The sequence below is a fragment of the Salvia miltiorrhiza genome, chromosome 4, assembly GCF_028751815.1.
Source record: "Salvia miltiorrhiza cultivar Shanhuang (shh) chromosome 4, IMPLAD_Smil_shh, whole genome shotgun sequence".
NCBI classification, from domain to species: Eukaryota; Viridiplantae; Streptophyta; class Magnoliopsida; order Lamiales; family Lamiaceae; genus Salvia; species Salvia miltiorrhiza.
In genome coordinates, this window is record NC_080390.1 from 39,689,384 (window position 1) to 39,715,721 (window position 26,338).

Below are 26,338 nucleotides of genomic sequence, written 5' to 3' on the forward strand. Positions count from 1 at the left end.
GGGCGGTAAACGAGCCGAGCCGAATACTAGCTCGAGCTCGACTCGTTTAAATACTTGGATGTTTTAGCTCTGCTCGAGTTTGATTAGAACTTTTATCTTGTTACTCGAGCTTGGCTTTCAAACTCAGCTCGTGTGATACTCGATAATGTCGAATTCGAGCTTGAGTTTGAGTTCGGCCTATTAGATGTTCGAGCTCGAATTTGTTAAAAATTTATGAAAATTTTCTTAATTAATAGTCTCGTTTAAGGCTCGCGTACTAACTCGGTTGAAGGTTTGTGAACAAACTTACAAACATGTTTGCGAATAATCGAATTCGAACTTGTTTGCGAGCTAAACGAGCCGAGTGCTGGCAGGCTCGAGCTCGACTCGATAAAATTATCTAGTTCAAAATCAGGCTCGAGCTCGTCTCGTTTACTATCGAATCGAGCTCAAGTTGTTTACTATCGAATCGAGCTCCAAATGAGCTTTTTTCTAGCCGAATCTCGAATAACTTGCGAGTAGCTCTGTTTATTTATAGTGCTAATTTTCACTTCAGAACCCTCAAGTTTGCAAATGGTTTATTTTTTTGATGACAAAATGATGAATCGCCTCGTCAGAAGCATGTTACAACGAAATGTAACTTACGGACACAAATTATAATTAATTTCATAATTTATATGCAAAACCAGGTGACAAAAATATCTTATTTGAAAGCAGAAACGAATATTTGTTGTGTGAGTCGGCCTCCTGTGAGACCTGTTCCCATAGGAGAGTATAAATACAATACTCCCTCCGTCCACGAAAAAACTTCCTAGGAGCAAGTGACACGAGTTTTTTTTTTTTAAAAGTTGTTGAGTGTATTGAAAGTGGAGAAAAAGTTAATAAATGTATTGGGAATAGTGAAAAGTTGTTTTAATTAGTATTGAGAATGGTGGGGTATAGTTCAAAAATGGGTAGGAAGTTTTTTTGTGGACGTCCCAAAAAGAACAAATGGGAATTTTTCTTTTGTGAACGGAGGGGTATATATGTGTTATTTTAAAAACAATTGATGCTAGCCTAATGGCAATCTCCTTCAATGATCATTCGTAAAGCATGTATTCAATACCTAGGAATAATATTTTTTATTTGATTTTTGAAACATTACTTTTTTCATACCAATGATTTTTATGTGATTTATGAAATATTACTTTTTACATATCAATTTACTTTTTTTACGCCCCTACTTGCGCTCAGACCTATCCAGACTCGCATTCTAATTTTGATATGGTCCGTACTCCCTCTGTCCACGAAATGTTGTTTTAAGGGAGGGAGATACGAGTTTTAAAAAAATTGTGTTATTTATTTAGTTAGTAGAGAAAGAGGCCCACAAATAAAGAAAAATGTAAAAAGTTAATTAAGTTAGTTAGTGGAGAATGAGATCCAAAATACTACTCCCTCCGTCCCACTCCAATAGGTCATTTTCCTTTTTGAGTAAAAAAGTTGTACTTAATTGGTGTGGACCACGTCACTTTACTACCATTTTTCTATTAAAAAGTAAGTTTTCTTAATCTCCGTGTCTAAAAGAAGTGAGCATATTGGAGTGGGACGGAGGGAATAATAAATTAGCACTTAGCACAATATTTCATGGAGGGAGAGAGTATATATATTTGGTCTGACTCGAGAATTTGTCTTGTTGTATAACACTGAGTTACAGCAATATTCCGTGTTTATAACAGACAACATCATTTGAAATCCCAAAGTCCAGAAAGAAACAAAAAAATGATTTACTACATTACATGCTACGCCTTCACCGATGTTTGGTCCTCCTCCTCCTCGCACTCACCGCCCTCCCCAACTATAAGATAATGGGTTGATCCAAATCAACAACCCAAAAAATGATGGAGACCTCGTTGCGCCCCAGCAGAATCAGAAGCGGCTACGAGCCCTCCGACACCGAGAACGAAGTCGACATCCCTCTGCCGCGAAGCCCCGCTCCAAGAAGAAACAGCAAGTCCCCTTACAGACCGCGCAGAACTTACTCCGATCTCCACATCTCCCGGACTAACTCCGTCGACTGCCCCTTCTCGCAGTCCGAGCGCAGGCCTTCTAATCCTCACGATAACCCCATTCTCTTCACCGCTTCTGAGCGCCGGAGGTATGCCTCTCCGCTCAAGAAAGACCGCCCTAGCTACAGCAGAAGGGCCGCATCCGCGCCCAGGTCAAGGCTAAGGCCCAGACCCAAACACACCGAGCTGCCCGAGATCAATGAAACCGTCAACTTCGACAGCATCGACTCCCTTTTCTTTTCTCGCGCCGACGGGGATGCCAATCAGCCGGCGCCTCTGCCTAAGCCGCCTGGCTACGTTGCTCGGAGCTCCACCTCCAGCTTTCTGAATCAGAACACTTCGACCTCTGGCATGAGCAGGCAGAGTAGTAATATAAGTGAGCGGACGAGTGCGAGCACTGCGAGGTTTGTGGCGAGCAGAAGGAAGAATCAGTCGGAGACGACGACGTGGTTCTTCTGCATCAAGAAGGGGTCTTGCAAGACTTCTAAGAAGTCGCCGGAGAGGGAGAGGCCCTTCGACGAGGCTTCTTTTATCAGTAAGGCTGTTGTGCTTGAGAGCTTGAGGCCGCTCTGGGCCGACAAGCATCAGCCTGTTTCTTTGACTGGATTCGCTTGCCACAAGAATGAAGCTCAGCTTCTTCACCAGCTCGTCAGTTTCTTTCATGTCTCCATTATGATTAGCTCTTCTTTCTGCTTAACTCACACATTTTGGTTTTGTTAATTGTGTTATTAGGCAAACAGTGAAATGTTTCCACATATTTTGCTGAAAGGGCTGCCTGGTACTGGTAAGAAGGCACTCACTATGGCTCTTCTCCGTGAGCTTTATGGTGATTCTGTTTGGAATGTAAGCTTTTCTTTTCTTTTTCTTTTTTGGAAAAAGAAGAAAAAATGAATGACAAATTTGGATGCTTAATTAGCTAAAGTTGTGTTTTCTTTGATTTGCAGATATCTCATGACTTGCGATACTTTCATATTTTGGTAAGTTTAAAATCTGTTGCATTAATCATGTGTGCGAAGATATTTGAAGAAACAGTACAACTGATGTTAGTCGAAGCTCAACCTTTAGATTTTCTCAAATTTTGAGTGAGAGTTGATATGGATGCAACAAACTGATATGCCATTCACTTTCAATTGAAGAAATCAAACATGAATGCAACAACATTAGATATAGTCATATAGATATGAGATGGAATAACGATTTTGGAAGAGAGGATCTCATCTGCATATAAAGAAAGCAACAGAGTAGTTTCATTATAACTTTCATGTCATCAATCATGATATATATTAATTGTATGAAATAACAATCTTGAGATATATCCAATTTTTGTTGTATGAACAGGAATCGAGGCCAATGCAAGTAGTCGTTCCGGTAAGTTCGAGTCCTCACCACATGGAACTCAATGTCTACACAGAGTCTAAAGCAGCATATGCACTAACAGCTCTAGTGAAGCAAATCAGCAGCGAGTTTACCGTCACCCCTGAAATCAGTGTAGCTCCTAACAAGGCACATTACAAAGGTCCACCTATCTAACTCCATTGTCAAATGGAGTAATATATATAAGTAGCATTCCATCAAATTACTATTAACAGTTTTCGTCGATATATATGCAGTATTGGTTTTATATGATGTTGATAAGGCTGCAGAGAACATACAGCACCTCATAAAATGGATCATGGACTGTTACTCAGATTGTTGCAAACTTATCCTTTGCTGTGAGGACGATGCAGACGTCCTCGACTCTGTAAAGAGCCGCTGCAAACTCATCAGTATTGAGTGCTCCACAACTCATCAAGTATATATGCCACCAATATACATATATTTCATCCAGGAACACTTTTATTTACTTATTTGGTTTGAGTTGTTTCCAAATATTGACTTAGGTAATGGAGGTCCTCATCCAGATAGCCAAAAAGGAAGGTTTTGAGCTATCCACAAGTTTTGCTTCAAAGATTGCTAACAAATCAAAGCAAAATTTGAGGAGAGCAATCATGGCACTTGAAGCATGCAAGTTACACAAGTAAGATGACTACTCATTAGAAGTAAAAATATGTTGATATTATTTTCGATTCAAATAAATAATTAAGAATTACATTTTTTTAGCTATCCTTTTGCGGAGGACCAACATATACCAGTTGCATGGGAAGAGGCCGTTGTGGAACTTGCTGCCGACATTTTGGCAGATCCTTCTCCAAAGAGGTAGTGAACTCTTTTAGTTAGTATCCTTTTTCTTTTTCTTTTTATTTAGAAAAATAAAATATTTTTTTTCTTCTCCTTTATACATCTTCTGACTTAACTTGTTTAGATTATTTACTGTGCGGGGAAAGATTCAAAAAATTCTGGCGGATTTTGTTCATCCAAAACTATTACTCCTGGTAATTTATTGATTAAATTAGTGAGGATTTCAGTTTCAGATCATATATAATTATATATTACTTGAAAACTTATGTCTAACTTCATGAGGAACAATTAAATTTTTAAATTTTTTTCCACAGAAACTAGTTGAACAACTCCTTCGAGGAGTTGATGCAAGTTTGAAAAGGGAGATATACTATTGGTATGCATACTATGTAAGTCTAGTCTTTCGCCTCCTTGTTTCATTTGAGACTTATGTAAAAGAAGGAAAATATTGAAATATGGAAAAGGAAAAATATATAGATGCCTTATATGAAGTTAGTTCTTTCAAAATTTTGCAGGATAAGAGACTCCCTAGTGGAACAAGTGCTTTACTCAAGTTAGAAGGTAATTATGTTTACAATATTTATGCCTATTATAATAACATGAGCTGAGAAGAGAAGAGAACTGAATCTCCCTCGCAGACTGTCTAAGTCTATGCTTAATTAGATACCGATGAATTAAATTTTAATATATATAGAGGCCTTATATAGTTGTGTTGCTTAATTAAATTTTATATATCTTAAGTTTTAAGATGTATAATTGATGAATGATTAAATTGCGTGTTGGTAACGGTGCAGAATTTGTGGCCAAGTTTATGAGCATATATAGAAAGAGTTTCAGCAATCGGCATTAATCGGCATTAATAATGTTAGACAGAAGATACCCCTGCATTCAGCCATGGGGAAGAGGTCCCTATTTTTAAGAGGAGATATATAATTGTGAAGAGCAGTCGACCGAATTTTTGTGGATTAATATGATTTGGGCTTCTCATCTCTACAAGCAAATACATATTATAGATGCCTTTTAATATGTCCTTTATTTCAGATAAGGCATGAATGATGTATCTCACATGCAGAATAGGACGACAAACAACGTATGCACATTTAACAAGCATTGGCAGAAAGAAAGAACGAACTTTGTACGTGTAATTAATGTTATTTTATTTGATAATCTATTATTTTAGAAAATCTATTAATTCATTACTTTTATTAGATAATTTATCGAATGGATATATTTATCTATAAGTCTTATCAATAGCTATAGATATATATCACATAGATTAAGTGTAATATTTAATGAATTAATATATTCTTATAAATGTATAATATGTAAAATAAATAATCTTAAAATAAAATATGTAATAGGGGTAAAATAGGTAATCCACAAGTTGTGACTTAGGCTATTTTTCTATTAGTATAGATTCGCAACTTGAAATGCACATGAAATATTTTTATACTCCCTTCCCTTCGTCCCAATATAAATATCACATAATTTTTTTAGCACGGAGATTAAAAAATATCTAGAAGGTAGATAAAATGAGTTGGTGAAAATTATTTAAATATTAAGTATAAAGAGAGAATATATTGCCAAAAAAAGGAATGAAACATTTATATTGGGACGTCCCATTATGGAAAGTGAGAGATTTATATTGGGACAGAGGGAGTATAAAATAAATATTAACTTAATTATAATATAAAAATTATAAATTTAATAAAAATATAATTTTATTATAAATATTTTGTGAAATTGTAAAATGTTGAACATATCAAGAATTTTGATCAACAATTCAATCTATAAGAACGTGAGAAACAATATTAAATTTTAGTTTGGGGTTATGGCCAAAAAATACACTCTAGCTAGACATCATAAAATAAATCAAAGACATAATAAAGAAGAAAACACTAAAAATAAATGAAATTGATAAAACGCAAAAAGAATGACAGCATGAATCTTCAAGTCTTGAATCTTGCAAGAAAAGAACTCTAATATATGAAAGCGATAAAATTCTAAATCTAGAAGAAAGAAAATAAAAATGCAGTCCCTATAATAGGTCAATAATGAGACCTATTTATAGGCACAGGGAAAAACTCAGTCAAAAAACGAATACACAGATAAAATCGCGCACAATGTAAAAAAACGCGGTCATTTCAACGATCGTTGTTCTAGTCGCCGAAATCCTTCTTCTCCTCTTAACAATATCGGCGATCACCGATAGTCAAGGCTAGGTGCCGAAATTGAAACAGCAAGTTTGGCAATCGCCGATTTTACTCTTCAAACATGCCAATATCGGAGATCGCCGATCTTCACACCTTTTCGGTATTTTTTCGTTTCTTTGTCATTTTTCTTGATCTTTGAACTTTTTTCTCCACGCTCTCGCCTCTCGAACATAATCCTAAAAAAATACTGCTCCTAATCACCAATTCCTACATATAATTGGCCAAAATTATACCAAAACGTGACATCACGAAACAATATATATGAAATTAATTTCAAAAGATATCACACAAAACACAATTCGAACACAATACTAGGAATAAAAACCACAAAAACTATGCAAAAAATGAGTGTTTATCATACACGAACTTTGAATAAAATTACAATTTTCACCTGAATTTTCAATTATGCAAAAGAAAAAATACATGAATTTATATTTTTGTTGCAATTTTCATCTAAATTTGATTTTCAACGAAATTAGAGCTTAGTTGACAGTAGAAATTAAGTCAAATATATTAATTTACCTTCGAGCTTCTAAATACTACTCATCATCAGAAGTTAGATCAACATCAGGTGAACTTCCGACTGCCAACTATCAAACTCAAGTGAAAATTGCAATAAAAATATAAATTCATGTATTTTTTTTAACTTAATTGAAAATTCAAGTGAAAATTACAACTTTTTCCAAAGTTCATGTATTTTTTAGCCATAACCTCTTTTAATTTGTATATATACACGTAATTTGATCGAACTTCATATGTTCCTATTATATTTATATATGTCATGAAACAATTCCTCTTTTTTTTCCCGCTTCTTATTCCCTTCCCATATGATCACCTCCAAATAGAAAGTCTATATTCGAAAAATCGTTTTATGGCATGTTTACACGAAAAATATAGTGTTAATATCATGAAAACTCATGAAGTATACCCGCTTTATCAAAAATATCCCGAAACTTTCAAAATATCATCTAAACCTTCAAACTATCAGATTTTTATCAAATATATCCCGCATCTATTTTTCGGTCACCAAAAACGTGATATGGCTTGTCGGATGCCACAATTTAATTTATATTCTATTTCTTAAAATGCAATGGAAAAAATGACATCGTTTCGCACCATATCAATTTAAAAAATCCACTCTGAAATTTAAAACTCACTACTATCGTGTTTGAAATTCACGCTAATAACCTAAAATTAGGGATAAACACGTACGATAGAATATGGTAAGAAACGAAGTCGTTTTTTCCATGTCATTTAAAAAAAAATAGAATATAAATAACATTGTGGCATCCGGCGAGCCACATCACGTTTCTGATAACCGAAAAATAGATGCGAGATATATTTGATAAAAACCTGATAGTTTGAGGGTTTAGAGAATATTTCAAAAGTTTTAGGGTATTTTTGATAAAGTGAGTATAATTCAGAGGTTTTCATGACATTTACCCAAAAATATATAACCATAATTTATACCCGTTGGAACTTAAGTGGCTATTTTTCACGGTTACCAACTTACCAATATACGTGTCCCCAAGGGCACACCAAGCGGTGCAACCTCCTGTGTGTGAACAGTGAAGTCCCGGGTTCAAATCCCACTGCTCCCCCTCCCCAACTACCCCAAAAAAAAAAAAAATTAAAACTTACCGATATACGTATATAACACCAACTTTCAAGTTGAGAAGATAAAAACCGTTCAGTTTCTTCTAAAACTAATAAGAAACAAGCGAAATAAGCGATGAAACAAGAAGCTTGCATAGCTTTATAGGACTAGAAATTAAAGATTATATTGGGTCATAACTTGGTGAGGAGGAGGAGAGCGGTAGTGGATTTAACATGGCGTTGGGCGAATTCTCGATCGATCAATAGGGCGTAGTGGTGGAAGAGCTTGTCGAAGATGGGCTCCCCAAACCCGAAGTGGTGAGCCAACATGGATTCTTGAATGGACCTGACCGCCTTGGCCACCGCGCTCCCGCTCACGTCCTCGTCCCTCATCTCAACCATCTCAACCATCTCCGTCTTGAACGAACCCTCCTTCCTCACCTCATCTTCCAACTCTGCCTTGGACGGCGCATAGAAATGGACGTCGTAGCTCTCCAGCTTCTCCTCCTCAATCTCACCCTGATCGAAACACTATATAATTAATTTCCATTAAAAAAAAGAAGTAGTACTTAACTAAAATCATATATATATATATATACTTGAGCAACGAGATGTGCTAAAGACTGGTAGAGGAGCTCCCAAAGGAAAGAATTGGCGCAGTGGGCGTGGTCGGAGAGGGTCCTTCCCAAGAGAATGAGCAGCATTCGGCCACCGCGGATGAGCTCCTGTGAGCGAGACTTGAGGAACAACGAGAAGTCGTGTTGGAACTGCTCTAAGTATGCCTTCCTCACCACCGGAGGGCTTCTCTCCGATATGTAAATGCTCTTTCTGTTCATCGACCGTCCCTCTTTCTCGTAGATGCCCGCTGGGACCTGATCAATCTTATTTATTCTCGCCTTTTTTCACTAAAAACTCTATTTCAAACTATTATCCATTTCATTTTTGTATGGCTACCATGAAAAAAATATAATTTTGCTTTTAATTCACGATTAACAACTTTTGTAGGTGCTAATTATAAACAAAATAAGACAATTCATGATTTAAAAACTTTGTGGTTTTAAATTATTATAATAATAAGAGTAATATTTAACCTTACTTTTATATCTAATTATGAATTAATCACCCTAATATTAACTTTAACAAATGAAATTAAAATGCTAAAAATAATATCCTAATTGGGTATTAATCTACCTAATCAGCAACTATAAAATTATGCAAATACAATAGAAAAAAATAAATAAAAGATTACAAATGGGACACCAAAAGTGATGGAGAGTATTTTAAAATATAGTTAGTTATTACAAGATGCTATATTCCATGGTATTATTTTAAGGTTATTTTACATATATAATATTTGTAAGAATATATTACTAATTAATTAAATATTACACTAAATCTATATGATATATACTTATAGCTATTGATAAGGCTTATAATTAATAAATATATCTATCTAATAAATTATATTTAGTAGAAGTAATGAACTAATAGACTTTCTAAAAAAAATCTTGTAAGAGTTAATAGAATTATATAGACTAAATTGTTAATTGAAAAATTAAATAAAACAAAAATTATATTTATATTTTTTATTTTATCAAATAAAAATAACATTAATTATGCATACAACGTTAGCTATTTTTACCAGTATTGTTAAACATCCATAATTTAATCCATGTAGACAATTTTAGCATCTACCTCAACATTAATCACATGGCAATTTATAACTTTGTGAAAACTAGAACAACTAAAAGTTTATGTATTTGGAGACAAAATATTTAGTTCATTTGCAAAATTAGATTTTAGTGAAAAATTCTTGTACTTAAACGCAATCAGCAAGAAAAAAAAAATGGAGGTTTGTTAATTACCGTAGAGAGCCAGTGCAGGCTGTTGGAGGAATAGACGAAATGCAGGGAATGGTCAGGGAAGAGCCTGCCGTAGAATGTGCCTGGGCAGGCGGCTATGTAAAGAGGCGGCTGATTTGTGCCTCCTCTCTTGAGGTCCCTGTAGAGATCGGGCAGCCCCTGAAATATGGTGTTGAAGTCATTGCTGTGAAGATCGTTTAGGTACACTCGGAATTCCGGCGGCGCTTCTCTCATGCGGCGGCTGGCCTTCTCCACCGCCTCCACTACTTGTTTTATGTTGGACAGAGCGTTGGGCCCCGACGAGCACCCCAGGTCCGCCATGCCTAAGCTCTTGGGCTTCTCGCTCATGAATACTTCTTCGATGGCCCACGCGGTTATATGCTTCAACCTTTCAGCCACTCTTTTCTGCCAACAAATTATAAACCAAATCAGAGACAAAACTAGAGAGTAGAGATAGAGAGAGAGAGAGATCAACCTGAAGTGAAGAGTTCTTGGAGTAGCTGTTGTCGCCGACTCCTCCCTTCATATGGAAAGCTTTGTGGATATCCATCAATGGTGATGACTGATCAAGACTGGATTAATAGGCTTTGTGTATGGAGGTATTTGCCTACATTAATTGATTGAAGGAGAAACTAGATTTATATATAGAGTGTGGTTATAGCAAAAATTACTATAATTTTCTTAAGAACGTGAGAATCATTAAAATTATTGCATCTGATGTAAAACTTAATGCATTCGATGCAAAATTTACTACAATCGAATAAATATAAATAATTTGCTCATTTTAGGATTTGAATTCAAGTACTGCATTCATCCGCCAAGACGATGCATCCACTGTAGATTTTAATGATCAAAGAGCTGAAAATAATGATTCTTCATTCTTATTTTATTTGATTCTTATTTGAAAATCCCCGTCTCATTCTCTCTATCACAATATATATATATATATATAGGGGTGGGTTACCGTGAGAGCACATCTTAAAATAAGAAATAAGAGCAATTTTTAATGTATGAATTTTATGTAGAACACGTATGAATTCGCTGTATAGAGGTACGAATTGTGAAAAATAAATTTTTGCTACATTTGGGATTCGAACTCAGGATCATAAATTCATCCAACAAGATTACGAATCAACCGTAGATCTTGATTATCTAAGGACCAAAAATTATTCTTATTTTATATTTTAAGAAATGCTCTTATTTTAGCTCTTATATATATATATATATATATATATATATATATAGGGGAGGGCTACAGTAAAAACACTTCTTAAAATATAAATATAAACGTTTTTTAATGTACGAATTTTATCCAACAGGGTTACGAATTCATCCAACATGGTTACGAATTGTGAAAAATAAATTTTTGCTACCTTTAGGATTCGAACCCAGGACCACAAATTCATCCAAAAGGGTTACGAATCAACCGTAGATCTTGATGATCTAAGGGCTGAAAATCATTTATATTTTATACACTTAAGAGTGTTTTTATTCTAGCCCTCCCCTATATATATATATATATATATAGGGAGAGGTGCAAGAAAGAACCACTAAATAAAAAAAGAACGGAGAACCATTTTCAGTCATTCGATCATCAAGATTTACGGTGGATGCATCATCTTGTTAGATGAATGCAGATCCCGGGTTTGAATCCTGAAGGGAGCAATTTTTTATTTTATTTTTTTAGTGTATTAATTTTAACATCAAATGCATTAATTTTTACAGTGTATGCATTAGATTTGATGGTTCTCACGTTCATACAAATAATGTAGTTCTCTCTAAAACCACACCCTATATATATATACCTCCATTCACACACAATATTTATAAAAAATTATTTCACAAATGATTTATTAATTACCTAGCATATCAATTTTAATGAATTCTTTTTCACTTTTTTACATATATTTTGATATTTGAAAAAAATATTTTCTTTTATTCACACCATATTTATCACGGATGATATGAGTAATAGTATTTTAGTACAAACTTAATTTGTAAAAGAGGGAGTGGGTGACTATTGAGCGGCTGGAAATGAAACTCCCAACTCCCCCAATTTTGGAATGGGCTCCTCAGTCCTCCCTTTGTTGGATTTGACCAATACCAGTGCTTTTGAAATACCACACCACACCACACCTACTGCAAAATGGAGCATATATGCCAAACTCAACATGTCTGCATTATTTTATTTAACTGCGCATTATTTTATTATATAGTGTTGAAACTTTGCAGTGTTGACATGACTACACATTGAGATAGTAGCCCCTCCTAATCAAATCTGCTCAACGATACTCATCTCTTCGTAGCCCTATTTTGATTTTTGACCAATTATATTTATCACGCCTGTCCACCACTTAGCCATTTTTTGCATCACAACGTAACACATTATTCATCCATACACCCACTTTCAAAAGAGCCACTCTTGTAATTTCTAACCAATCGTTTCTCGGTTTAGTGTTTGGTTTGGTACAATTGCTTTATGCAGTGTACACGAAATAATTTGGTTAATAAATAGTTAACCATAACTTTTTTTTTTTTTTTTGTCATTAGTAATCAATTTTAACCAATTAGTAATACTTACACTACGAGAAATTATGCAAATATATAATTCGACAAAAAAAAAAATTGTATCTAAAAACTGAATAGGATTGTAAATAGCTTAATTACCTTAGCTCAATCACTGTAAAATCATATGACGGTCCTACTCAATTTTTAAATATCGAAAAATTGTTAAGGATAGATCATACTTAGCCTTTAGCTACAACTAATTGATGAATGGTATATGCTTGATCCATTTAAGTTAAAAAGAACTTAAGGGGATGAGGAGATGGGGCGATGGTCCAGAGAGAGGGATGAACGGTGGCTAGTTTATTGATGAATCCATACAATTTAATAAGTATGAAAAAAAAATATGAGTTAACTAGCAGTAGTATAAAAATAACTTATATACTCACTCGTACTATGCACAATAATTAATAAATATAATTTGTAAATTAGATTGTCAATAAATTCAATAAAAAGAAAATAAATAGTACATAACATTTGTGGCAGTACTATCACCATTTCTATCATCCTTACAAACTAAATTTTTAGTCCATTGCAATTTCATGCTCTTCATATAGAAACATACAATTAGTCATGATAAAAAAAAAACATATCATTTCAAATAGAATAGTTATATCAAAATATGACATCAGACACGGCAAAAATTATACAATTTAAATTTAATGTATATAATTAAAAAAGATCATGTAATATGTGCCAAAAGATATTTTTCACCATATATTTCATATTTATATTTTAAGGGAATACTGTTTTAATATTACTAAAGTAACAATATGTTTAAAATAAATTTTTTACATGCATTTTATTAAAAGTGGGTATACTTATGAATTAATACAATAAATAATATAATGCTATCATTTTAATTAGATCTTTCAAAGAAAATATATCTCATTATAAAAATTCTTGTAGTGCATATCCCTCATGATGAAAGTTATTATAAATTGATATATATAATCATTTATAAAAATATTTAAATTGTTTGATCATTGTAATTAACATTATTTATTATAATTATAGAGTAAGATACCACAAGAAAAAAAAATTAGATTAATTTGTTTTTAATATTTATCAATGTCAATTTAATACCTCATTTGTGCCTGAAAAATGTTTCATTTTTTTCATTTCCGCCCATCTCTTAAAAATGTATCATGTCTATTTTGGGACATGACACCACACAACTTCTTACTCCCTCCGTCCTGCTTCAAATGTCTCTTTTCTTTTGGACACGGAGATTAAGAAATGTGTATAATGTAGATAAAGTGAGTATAAAGTAGATAAAGTTGGTTAGTGGAAATTATTTAAATATTAAGTATAGAGAGAGTGTGTATTACCAAAAAAGGGAGTATATTTTTATTCTTTAAAAATATTACACCTAAAAAGTAGTGGGTTCCTTTCTCCACTAAACAAATAATCTACCAAATATTTCTTAAAACTATGGGCGTGTGTTGGCCTAGTTGTAGAGTGGTTAATGCATAAAGCTAAGGATCTTGGGTTCGAGTTCACCGTGGTATGATCTTTAAATTAGCATAATTTACTTATTTAATTGTTAATTAATAGAAAAAATCTTAAAACTTGGACCATCCACCAAATGATACATTTATCAGAGGGGGGATGTAATATAACATTTGATTGAAAAAAGACAATAACAAAATGTTTATATAAAAAATAAAGAAATTCGTACTCAAACATATATAAAATTAAATAATCTAAATCATAGTATTTAAAATTTTATTTTTAATATATATAATTAATTATTCATCCACAAAATTATACTAAAATTAATACAAATTTTCCTTCTAGAAATTTTACGTATAAGATTAAAAGATTATAATTGAATCAATATAATTTCCTACACTTTAGTTATACTAAAAACTATTATAATTAAAAAAAAACTTATGTAAATAAAAAAGCATACAAAATAAACACAAATGAAAACATTGAAAATAAAATAAAATCAACATAGAAAAGAAAACAAATATAGTGGATACGAGGAGAGAGAAAATATAGAAAATGAAAAAAAAGGCATTTTACTAGTTTCGAATCTTTAGACAATCATAACTTCTTTGTTTCAGAATTATTTGTTATGTTTTTTCGTATCAAATTAAAAATCTTATCATGGCCTTTAGTTTAAGAGGCATATTGGATATTTTATTATAAATCATATTTAGGAGTTTCTAAAAGGATATCAGGTAGGCTGGCAATTTTCGACATGATACGAAAGCACGATACGAAATCGCACGAAATCAATAGATTAGTGACACACACGATAAAGTTCGGGTCCTTATGGGGTCAACCTGATAAAGACCTGATAATTTCGTGCTAGGTTCGAGTCGGGTTCAGGTAACCCGATAAAATTAAATTTTTATTAAATATTTATTTTAAATTTTTATTCATGATTTTTTTCTACATTTTAGTTTAGCCTTTATTAAATATTTACTTGTATTTATTATTATTATTATTATTATTGATGTGAATGAACTTGGGCAAATCAGATCAGATTGTTATCAGATCTGCTCCAAATTCGTGTTGTTATCAGGTTGTAATCAGATCGTGTCGTGTCAACACGCTTTGAATCGTGTTGTTATCGGGTTCGTGTCGAGTTCGGGTTTAGGTAAATCGTGTCGGGTTTGTGTCGGGTTCGGGCATTCCATTAACAGGTCGTGTTTGAGTTTGGCCTTATCAGGTCGGGTCGATATCAGGTCGACCCGATAACGATCCGATCCGCACGATTTGTTAGCCCTATCAGGCATTGATTAATCCGATAATCGAACTGAACCGATTCGAGTTTGATTATCTTTCATTTTTTAGCATTTCCCCCAAATAATTTTCTATTTATTTTGGGACACTACCCTACCACTAATAATATCCTATTTATTTTTTTTATTTTTTTTGAAAGGGAATATCATGTTTATACTTACTTAATTTTCAAATTTTCATTACTCTCAATATTGATTATAACATATTTTGACCACTTTCAATACTAATTATAATATATTTTCACTATTTCCAATATACTCAATAACTTTATCTTAAAATCCGTACTCCTCTCATCTCTTAAGAAGTTATTTGGTGAATCGAGGAAGTATAAATCAATACCCTTTTCTTCAAAAAAAAATTCTCTATATGCAAACAAGGCAAAAAGAGCCCGAATCCGATTGTTAGATTATAAGTGTAAAACAGTTGGAAAATTAGGGACTAATTTGTTAATATGCTTATGCTAGGACACGATTGTAAAAAGTTGCAAATATTTAGATATTAAGAGGGTGTTTGGCTGAGCTTATAAGCTCTTTAAAACAACTTATAAGAGCATCAACAACGGCGGGTGCAATGACGGGATCGAACCCGGCCTATCGCACCCGCCACCGTTGCCGCACCCGGGATTGATGGCGCCGCACTCGGTGCAAAGGAGGGGCCGTGGCAAGACACGCCCCTTTTAAAGCAAAAAAAAAAAAGGAAAATTGAAAAATAAAAAATTAAAATTGAAGCTCTTCTATTGCACCCATATGGGTGCACGGTTGTTGATGCTCTAAGCTGTTTAGTAGCTTATAAGTTTTTTTAAAAAAAACCATTTGAGGAGCTTATAAGTTCCTTCAAAGTGTTTGGCAAAATAAGCTGCTAAAGAGCTTATAAGCTGTAAAAATAAGTTCTAAGAGTTTATAAGCTCCCCAAAAAATAAGTTCTTCTACCCCAACTTATTTTCTCATTATCTTCTAAGGAACTCTCATAATACAAAAAAAATTCAATTATATTTTTTTATTTTCATCATATATCATTCAAATTCCATTTTCTTTTATTTTCTCTCCGTTAGAGTTATTTTAACTCTAATAATTATTTATTCATTTTTGAATAAATTCTTTATTTTATCTTCTTCACTTATTTATTATTAAGAGAACTAATATTGATATTTTTGGATATCACAAATATGGAGGAGAAGAATTAAATCAAATCAAAGATTTGGTCAAAGAGTGGATCGAATATCATAGATTGAAGAAGAAGATTTGAAGCTTGAAGACTTGGTCTTCCATGAAAGTAGGGATGTTGGTTAATTTGCTTAACCAACATGACTACTTTGGCTCCAAGTTAAACCTACAAGGCACGTCCATTACCTATTTTCCTAGCCACGTTTTTCTTGCTCACCAAGTTCATTCAAGCAAAATACAAGTGAAGAAGCTCATAAGGTAATGTTCAAACATCTGTACGACGTCTAGTTCAAAACACACCTTAAGTGAGAGACTCGTGTGCCTAACAATCCTTGAGTGGGAGACTCGTTTGTTAGGACTAGTCGGTAGGTTTGTATGTTTGACATTCATAGATTAACTTCATCAAAGTCTAATTGTTGCTAGCATAGTTGATAGGATTATAAGAGATTTCTTTTCTTTTTCTTTTCAACTCCACTCAATTAGAGGAATTTTATTGAGTGATTCATGTATCTTCATTGTAAAAGGAATTTTTATAGTAAACATACAATTGCAATTAATTAACATTGCAGTATAAAATCATCCATTGTGCGTACTTTTATTTTATGTTACTTTTTTGTTTTTTCATACGATAATGTTGGGTTTATATTGTTCCATCACTCTATCCAATAGTTCTGTGTTTGCGAGAGCAATCACTACAAAAAAAGAGCTTTTAGTGGTAACAATACAAGTGACGATCGTATTTATGTCACTACAAATAGCTTTTCAGTGATAAAAAAAAAAATCGTTGTCACAAAATAATGTATCAGTGACAAATTTTATTATTGTCACTATATATCAGTGACGAATTGAGTGTTGTCACTGTAAATATGCTTATAGTGACGGTACGATATACAGTTGCAAAATAGTGTAGTAGTGACACATTTAACTGTTGTCAATATTTATTGTCACTACATGTTAGTGATGATTTTATTTTTATCACTACAAAATATATGTATAGTGACAATATTGTGTATCGTGACAATACAGTGTAATAGTGACAAATTATATTGTTGCGGATATTTAATGTCACTGTATAGCAGTGGCAATTATATTTTTATCACTACAAGTTTGACAAGATCATCTGTCACTATACTTGAATATGCAGTGACATTATTTTATCGTTGTCACTAATACTTTTAGTGTCGGTGTATACAGTCTCGACTCAACGACGAACATAAAAATCGTCACTAAGCACTTATAATGACAATTTTGATACATATATTGACAAGAAGCGTCGCCACTAAAAATTGTTTTTTGTAGTGATCAAAACTTTCACTCTTTCTAACAAATATTTTTTTCTCATTAACTAAAAATTCTTTTTTTAGCTTATAAGCTCAATTACCTAAACACTTTAACAACTTATAAGCTTTTAAAAAACTACATCTTATAAGTTCTTGAAATATCTTATAAGTTTCAAAAGTTTATAAGAGCACTCCCAGCAGAAATCCCAAAATTATGCTCCTATAATCCTCCCTAAAGCTTCCCTATTTAATTTTAGGATCTCGATTTTATAAATGCATACACCAGATCTCCTATTTTCTAAATAAAAATAATAATTATGTGTGGGCCCTACTAATTATAAGCTTAAAATAAATTTAGGGTGGGTGTAAATTTAAGATTGAATTTAGGTGGGTGTAAAAATTTTTGTGGGCCCCATCCAATTAAAGGGATCTGCTGGATGCATTTTTTATCTCATTTTCAATTGTTTTAGCCTAAATTTAGAGTTAGTGATGCATTTAGGTGATCTGCTGGGAGTGCTCTTAGCATCACTAACTCTAAATTTAGGCTAAAATAATTGAAAATGAGATAAAAAATGCATCCAACAAATCCCCTAAATTGGATGGGGCCCACAAAATTTTTTACACCTACCTAAATTCAATCTTAAATTCACACCCACCCTAAATTTATTTTAAGCTTATAATTAGTAGGGCCCACACATAATTATTATTTTTATGTAGAAAATAGGAGATCTGGTGTATGCATTTATAAAATCGAGATCCTAAAATTAAATAGGAAAGCTTTAAGGAGGAATATAGGAGCATAATTTTGGGATTTCTGCTGGGAGTGCTCTAAGCACTCTAAAATAAGTTTAGCTAGTAAGACCCTCTAAGTGGTATTTACGTATCAATTTGCTCTCGTTCTTGAATCTTGATCTCCGCAGATGATGCGTTTTGGCAATTATGTTGTTTCTTGCTTCATCAATTCAAATAAATCCCTTCAATTACTCCTTTTCTCATGCCCACTTGAAACTTAATCCAACCACTAGCTTGCAACTGTTGATGTTGCTAAATGCTAGCTAGGATTTTTAGATTCTATATAGTTTTAGATTCTATATGTATAATGAAATTTGGAAAAGTTTGACAAGACAACATTAAAAGGAGTATGAGTGTATGACATAAGTTGCAAAGATACATCAAGTTAGAAGCGTGCCGAGCTATTATATTATGATGGAAGTTTGACTAGAAGCTTTTAGAACCCTCATCATCACATTAATTTTCAGTACTTGTTAGTTGTTACATTATTGAAGTACAAAATACATTCATATGATTTGACCTATTACTTTTCCCAAGATACGGAATATATATATATATATGTCTTTGTGATATGTGAATATAATTTTCTTTGGATAATATTGTATTCATTTTATAACTTCTCGTTCAAATATAACTACTTAAAAACTCGTCGAATTTCGACAAAAATACATTATAATTTACAAGTAAAAATTATAATTCGATGATCAATTATTTAGATTTTGATGATTTCTGACTATTTATTTTTTACGAGTATTGGTTCAATCTGATTAATCACTCATGTGCATTTGCACGAATGGGGATCAATTAAACGAAAAATAATGGAATTCAAAAAGCTTTGTAACCATTCAAATTTCTGGCAATAACTTCGTCCCAACTGTTTTAATTTTTCAAAGTAAATTAAACAAATTGAGAATACAAAATATACTTCAATATGGAACAAAACAAAGGACGAAAGTTCACAAAAATGAAGAATGATTGACGTGACTTAGAAACAAAAGTCTAACAGTCAACACTTACAAATAGAATAATTAATACTTCGTCTGTACCATAAAGCATGACTCAGTTCTTTTCGATATAAAATTAAGAAATTGATATTTTGTATGCTAAATGTGGTAGGTGAAAAAGTGAAAATATGAATAAAGAATAAATTTTTTGTCATTTTTAGAAATAGGTCAAGCTTCGTGGGACAACTCAAAAAGACGAAATTGGGTCATGTTTCGTGGGACGGATGAAGTAAGAAAAAAAATTGATAACTGACTAACAAAATTAATAAGAATAATAAAATGATTAAAAGCAATCCCTAAAAAAAATTATTAAAATTACTTAAATAGTCTTATACGCATAATACATTGATAAATAAATCGGCCTCAAGCAATGTCTACAGCAGAGTAGGGTGTCTTTGCATTTAATCTTTGACGAAAAAAATGTGCAGTGGAGGTCTTATCATAAAAACGTGCAAAATCAGACAAAAACGATAATATTAGATCTTCAAATGCTGAACATGAGATTTATGCATAGACATGTTTCAACACTTAGCTTTCAAGGAAATATCAACACGCATAAACACAAGAATAACACAATGGAAACACGTCACGTCTTAACTTATTTTCCCACAAACGACGCTAGTAGTGAAGGCGGTTTAACTAACACAACTTTTTCATATTAGAGTGTGTTTACTTTGATGGAAAATGAGAGAAAAAATATATTTTCACTCATTTTAATTATTTTTATATGTTTACTATGATGAAAAATTTTCTCTGGATAGAGTGGAAAATTTTCTCGACAGCTCATTTTCACTCCAATGTTGGATAATATTATTTAAGGTAGGGGTGTAAAAATATTTTTCAACATTTTCTCATTTTTTTCATCTCTAATAAACATATGTGTAAACACAAATTTTTGTTGTATTCAATAGATGAAATACAAAAAAAGTATACAAATCCAAAATATATGGATTGAAATGAATTTGTTGCTGGTTGTGATTAGGCCTGGGAATCGGGTCGGGATCGGGTACCCTACCCGAAAAAATCGGGTACCCGATCCCGAATAAGACCAAAATCCTATACCCGAACCCGAATCCGAAAAAAATCGGGTACCCTAATACCCGACTCGGGTATTTGGGTACCCTAAATTACCCGGTCAAAATAGAATCTTTCAAGTCAAACTGTGAAAATCGGGTATTTCGGGGTATTAGGGTACCCGAATTACCCGATTTGGCTTAATCGGGTACCCTAATATCCGAAATACCCTATTTTTTTTTAAAAAAAATCGAAAATTGTAGCCCCTGTTTTCAGCCTTTCCCTATATAATTGTATATGTTTTTAATTCCATGTATTAACAAATAATATATAATATCAAATCAAAAATCAACAAGCACAAATCTCAACTCCCAAGTCTAAAATTTTAAATTAAAATTAAATTTTAATTCAAAATTTTACAGAATTTTAAATTAAATTTAATTAAATAGTTTAAAATTTATTAATTAAAAAATTGGGTATTTTGGGTATACCCGATGCCCGAATTTTTAACACCCTAAGTACCCGAACCCGACCCCGACCCCTAATTTTTTGGGTGTAGGGTACCTGATACCCGATTTTTTCGGGTCGGGTAATTGGGTACCCTATACCCGAACCCTATCTTCCCACCCCTAGTTGTGATCATGTGATTCTTCTCTTCAAACTTCTTGGAGGGAAATATATTTCTTGATATCTTTGAACTTGAATGTTTACTAGAATTTGAATTTGATGACTTCAATCCAGAGGGCTTCCACCTTATTTATGAATCAAACATTGACTTGGATGATTTTAACGAAGAACATGATGATCTTCTTGGTGAATGCTTTGGTTGTTGGAGATGACTTCGTTGTATTGAATTACTCTTTCAATGCATGAGATTAGGGCTGGTAACCGGTCTGGTTCGATTAAAACCGAACCGGTTTACCGGTTAATCGAAATCGAATAAGAGCCATTTTGTTAACCGGAAACCGAACCGGTTTGTACTCCGGTTAACCAATTAATCCCTTGATCTCTGTACTTGCTCTGAATTTGCGGCGGATTCCGTGGAAGAAAGAAAATAGGGCTCGTTGGGGGTGCGTCTTCCCGGAGCTTCCAGAGGGGATGAGAGATGGGGAATGGCGTCGGGCACACGGCGTAGCTAAATTTAGAGAGAGAACGACGACTGACAGTCACTAGATTTATAGAACGCGGTGGCGTCGGAATGAGGGAAGTGATTTCTGATTTTGGGATATTATGGTTTCTGTCATTCACCTGACTTGAGAGATGAACGAATTGAAACGAGATGAGAGGGACGACGGACGAACGAGATGCCGACTGTTCACCAAGGAAATTCTAGGGATGGCGACGACGACTTCTGAGCATTTATTTGGGGCTTCTTTTCTTTTCTTATTTCACTCGATTTTGAAAGAGAGGTAGTGAGGTGAGGATGAAGCAGCCGAGGATCGGCGCCCTCAACCGGCATAACCGCGCGGCGGACTCCTCAAGTGAGGCAGACTGAGAAACAGCGAGAGAGAGGGATCTGTTTCAGCCTTTGAAGACGTGTTTGAAGAAATGAGGGTTGGGCTATTCTTTAGGCCTTTTCTTTTTAATAAAAGAAATGAGGGTTGGGCTATTTTTTGAGCCTCAAAAGGTTTTTATAATAAATAAATTAATTAATTAATTAATTAATAGTGCAAACCGATTAATTCTGTTTAACCGATTAATCGACCGGTTAAACCGATTAATCGGTTAATGGATAATAGTATAATCAATAACCAAACCGAACCGGTAAAAACCAATTTTCGGTTAATCGATAATCGATTTTTTCGGTCCGGTTACGATTTTAACTGGATAATCACAACCGATTTACCAGCCCTACTTGAGCTCTCAAAATGATTTTTGTTCTCCTTTGACTTCACAAATGACCCCTATTTATAGGTGATGAATGAAATGGGGTTGTGGGCTTTGGGCTCTCATATTGGGCTTTTAGGATTGAGGTGGTGCGATTTGAATGGCTCCTCAAGATTTGTATTTATCTACATAAAATATTTAATATTTTATGTAGATCTGCCACATGTCAATTTCTGATTGGTGAATAAATCCACATAATCAAATTTTGATTATATATTTATTTAATCTTAGAATTATATTTAATTTAATTCCAAAATATAAAATAAAATATATAATTTCATATTTAATTTATAATTTTCACAGGCAGGATTTAATAGGCTTAAATTTAATTGCCTACAATATGATAAAGAAAAGGGAAAAAGGATAATATTTTCTTATCTTTTCTTATCCATCATTTTTGAATGAAAATTTTACAATCAAAGTAAACATAGCCTTAAAATAAAAAAGATGAACTTGTCAAGTCGATCACTGATATATCTTTAACCTGAATGATAGAGGGAGAGAGAGTGTTCTTCGCCGGAAAAGAGAATCCTAGAATCGATCTTTACAAACTATGAATCTTATCTTTGGCTTGAGTAATGTGACAACATAATGATGTTTCAATTTGAATGAGATATGAAATCTTAAATACCAACAGTAATGAAGAGCAATGAAAGAACTTTGAATCTTAAGTTTGTATTGATTTTGGTAGAGTTTCTACTATAATATTAAATGTGTGTTATAAGGTGGTTCTCGCCATATATATAGACTATTACAACTGATGATTAGTTTTAGCAATTTTAACTTTGAATTGTAAGGAGAGTATTTTCATCAATTCAACTTTGTTCATGTTGAGATTAAAGGGTAATTTCGTCCCTTTAAATGCCACGTCGATCAATAATTAGTACTTCCTCCATCCACAAAGAGTGTGTAGTGAAGTGGAGGGCACAAATTTTAATAAAAAAAAATTTGAAATATGTGATTTTAGTGTTAAAGGATAATATTTGACTCAGTAAATTGTACGTAAAAGTAAAAGATGAGTATTGTAAATATTAAGTGTGAATGAGGTTTACAACATAAAGAAAGTTTCTAAAAAAGGAAAACACACAATCTTTATGGACGGACGAAAATAGTAATAAACACACAATCTTTGTGAATGAATGAAGTATCTACTAACTAGAGATTTAATACAATCATTATCAATTTTAGTATCTACTAATAATTTATTCTACCTCTGTCCACGAAAGAACTTTCTATTTTTCATTTTCGAGGCGTCGACAAAAGAATTTCCTACTTATTTTTGGACACCACCACTTATAAATATCTCATTTACCCTTATTTTTCACATTTTCACCACTTTCAATAATAATTAAAACACAGTTTCACCATTCCCACGACACTCAAAAATATTTTCTCCACTCTTAATACACTAAACAACTTTTTCTTATAACCTGTGTGACTGTGTCACTCTCTCATAAGAAATTTTTTCGTGGATGGAAGGAGTAATGCAGCCCAAGGTTCGTCGTTGAAGAAGCAAGAGTTGAAGAGAGTTGGCGCTCCATGTTTATGTTTGATTTTGATTTATTTGCTTTTGGGCCGAAGTTGGAAGACTTTATTTATTTTATTTTCAGCTTTGTTATCTTAGAGTCTAATAGTTTAGCTTATTGGGTTATTTTCGAATTTTAAGAGTAAGGGTCTTGTTTGGCTCATTAGGGTTTTATTTAAAGTCGTTTCCTTATTAGACTTGGTTTAGTTTTTGTCTATATATAGGGCTTTAAGATGTTGGCCGAAATTGAACATTATTTATATCAAAAACTGTGAGTTTTATTTCTCTCTTGAGAGTTTCGAATTCCTCTTGAATTTTCTAAGAGAATTCATCTATCGGCATAACGACGAGTCAACCAACCCTTGTCGGGTGTCATTCATCGTCCCTGAGTTGCTGCGTCAACGTCACGTAGGGATTCCATCACCTATATCATTTCCGTGGGTTAGATTCAGAGGTTTTGGGATCTTCCATCATCTATCGTTCGTTAGTTCTTTCTTCAGTCTTCCGCTAGCGTGTTCTTTGAACGGTCCGACAAAGTTCGTATCAAGGAGTATTTTTCAAGGTGAATCACTTAATGAAACGGGTCGAATACTACTAAACTTAAGTTTGATTTGCTTATTTATCGAACTTCTATAAACGAATTAAAAAAAAACTCGTTTCAAACCAAACTCTAAATAATTTGCGAGCGACTTGATTTGTTTAGGACTCTAACAGTCGGATGCTGCTTTATTTCAATACAACAAACGAAATTGAGTTTGGGCCTCTTCTAATGTCGGGGTCTAGAGGGTCTCATTTCTGACCTATCTTCTGGGCCGGGGCAGGCCTGTGTATCATTTCATAGAGGCGGCGGCAGAAGCGTCCCATAAACATGCTGCTACGCGGACGAGAAAGGAAGAAAAAAAGCGGAACTTTTCCGTACGTTATCGCTGTGGAAAGAGAGCAAATGGGCCTTTCTGATTTGAGTGTTTTTCTTTTAGTGGGTTTGTGATTGGAAATAGAAGCAAATGAATAAATAGGCTTCAGTTTTCTTATTGATGGGTAGAATTACTATATCATTTTATTTCAATAGCTCCTACTTTAAAATTAATCGAAGATTCCAAAATTCAAATCCCTATAAAATTTATCCATCCATATTCGTCCAAAATCATATTGAAAAAATCCATATAATAATACATCTTAGTTATCTATTTAATTCCATTTGAATTTATAAAATATATAAATAATAATAAAAATAGGGTTGATGATAGTTTTTACCCTATTTGAAAGACAAAAACAAAAATATACCCATTATAAAATAAATATATAAAATATACTCATTTTGGAGTTGAAAGGACTAAGATATCCTTAAGACAAAAAGAAAATACCAAATAAATCCCTTGCTCGTTACGCTTGACATCTCCGCCTTGCTCGACAGTTCAATGCTCGACGCTCGGCGCCTTCACCTCGCTCGACAGTTCTTAGTTGCTCGATACTCGATGCTCGAGGTGTCGAGCAATAGTTCAATTTGAGTTATTGCTCGCCTTGCTCGACAGTTCAATGCTCGACGCTCGACGCCTCCACCTCGCTCGACAGTTCTCAGTTGCTCGACATGCGAAGCTCAACAGTTGATGCTCGAGGTGTCGAGCAATAGTTCAATTGAACTATTGCTCAACACCTCGATGCTCGACGCTCGACACTTGAGTGCTCGACGCTTCAGTGTCGAGCAATGTTCGGATTACAAATAAAGGTAAAAATGTTCTAAGTGGGTAGATTTTATTGTTTTCAAAAAAGTGGGTATATTTTGCATTTGATTTTTCAAAAAAAGTATGATTTCTGGCCATATTTACCGGTGGTGGCTTCGCCGCCGGTAATTACCGGCGGCACACCGATGGCAAAGGACCTGTTTTTTTTTAAAAAATATTAGCCAAAATACCGGCGGCAACTTTGTCACCGGTGATCACCACCGGTAACCAAGCCGGCCGCCGCTAATATATTATTATTATTATTATTATTATTATTATTATTATTATTATTATTATTATTATTATTATTATTATTATTATACCGACGGCAATAGCTGCCGGTGATTAGCGGCGGGACCAACGCCACTGGTAAATTTAAGAGCGTGTCAACTATTAGCAGCGGTATTTGCCGCCGGTAATATTTAAGCCCAAAATCGCGCCTAGGGCAGCAACAACAACACACCCGCTGCTGCCATCGCCACCGCTCCGCCGCCGACCACCACCGTACGCTTTCGTTCTTGTCATTTTATCTATTTACTATTATTTTGTTGGATTAAAATTAATATTAATTAGACTAATTTTAATTAATTTATAGTATGATTAATTATGAAGTATGATTAATTTGATGATTAATTTTAATTTGTTAGAGTAATTTTAATTTTATTTACTATTATGAAGTATGATTAATTTCATAGTTTATAAAGTATGATTAAGTATGAATTTACTAGATTAATTAATTTATTTTAGATAATTTTGT

The 26,338-nt window shown here is 33.4% G+C and overlaps 2 protein-coding genes across 2 annotated transcripts; one reads left to right on the forward strand and one right to left on the reverse strand.

Annotated features, from left to right (window-relative positions):
* The first annotated feature begins 1,729 nt into the window (after positions 1-1,729).
* On the forward strand, positions 1,730-5,371 carry LOC131021614 (replication factor C subunit 3-like). Its single transcript, XM_057950872.1, has 11 exons — positions 1,730-2,672; positions 2,757-2,867; positions 2,969-3,001; positions 3,363-3,540; positions 3,635-3,816; positions 3,905-4,041; positions 4,125-4,220; positions 4,327-4,396; positions 4,517-4,591; positions 4,718-4,763; positions 4,997-5,371. Exons 1-11 carry the CDS (start codon positions 1,854-1,856, stop codon positions 5,050-5,052), a joined length of 1,803 nt encoding a protein of 600 aa, XP_057806855.1. The 5' UTR covers positions 1,730-1,853; the 3' UTR covers positions 5,053-5,371.
* A 2,674-nt stretch (positions 5,372-8,045) lies between these two features.
* On the reverse strand, positions 8,046-10,785 carry LOC131021615 (probable methyltransferase TCM_000336). Its single transcript, XM_057950873.1, has 4 exons — positions 10,349-10,785; positions 9,877-10,278; positions 8,611-8,883; positions 8,046-8,530 (listed from the first exon to the last, which is right to left on the reverse strand). The coding sequence occupies exons 1-4, from the start codon at positions 10,421-10,423 to the stop codon at positions 8,204-8,206; spliced, it is 1,077 nt and encodes a 358-aa protein (XP_057806856.1). The 5' UTR covers positions 10,424-10,785; the 3' UTR covers positions 8,046-8,203.
* Between the last annotated feature and the right edge of the window lie 15,553 nt (positions 10,786-26,338).

What these genes read in the sequence shown, in the direction of transcription:
- LOC131021615 (XM_057950873.1), bottom strand. Translation starts at nt 10,423, where the DNA reads ATGGATATCCACAAAGCTTTCCATATGAAGGGAGGAGTCGGCGACAAC. An exon ending in GCCTGCACTGGCTCTCTACG is followed by an intron (nt 8,884 to 9,876) that starts GTAATTAACAAA and finishes AAGATTGATCAG; the next exon opens with GTCCCAGCGGGCATCTACGA. An exon ending in TAGCACATCTCGTTGCTCAA is followed by an intron (nt 8,531 to 8,610) that starts GTATATATATAT and finishes TGTTTCGATCAG; the next exon opens with GGTGAGATTGAGGAGGAGAA.
- LOC131021614 (XM_057950872.1), top strand. Translation starts at nt 1,854, where the DNA reads ATGATGGAGACCTCGTTGCGCCCCAGCAGAATCAGAAGCGGCTACGAG. An exon ending in TGCGATACTTTCATATTTTG is followed by an intron (nt 3,002 to 3,362) that starts GTAAGTTTAAAA and finishes TTGTATGAACAG; the next exon opens with GAATCGAGGCCAATGCAAGT. An exon ending in TAACAAGGCACATTACAAAG is followed by an intron (nt 3,541 to 3,634) that starts GTCCACCTATCT and finishes ATATATATGCAG; the next exon opens with TATTGGTTTTATATGATGTT.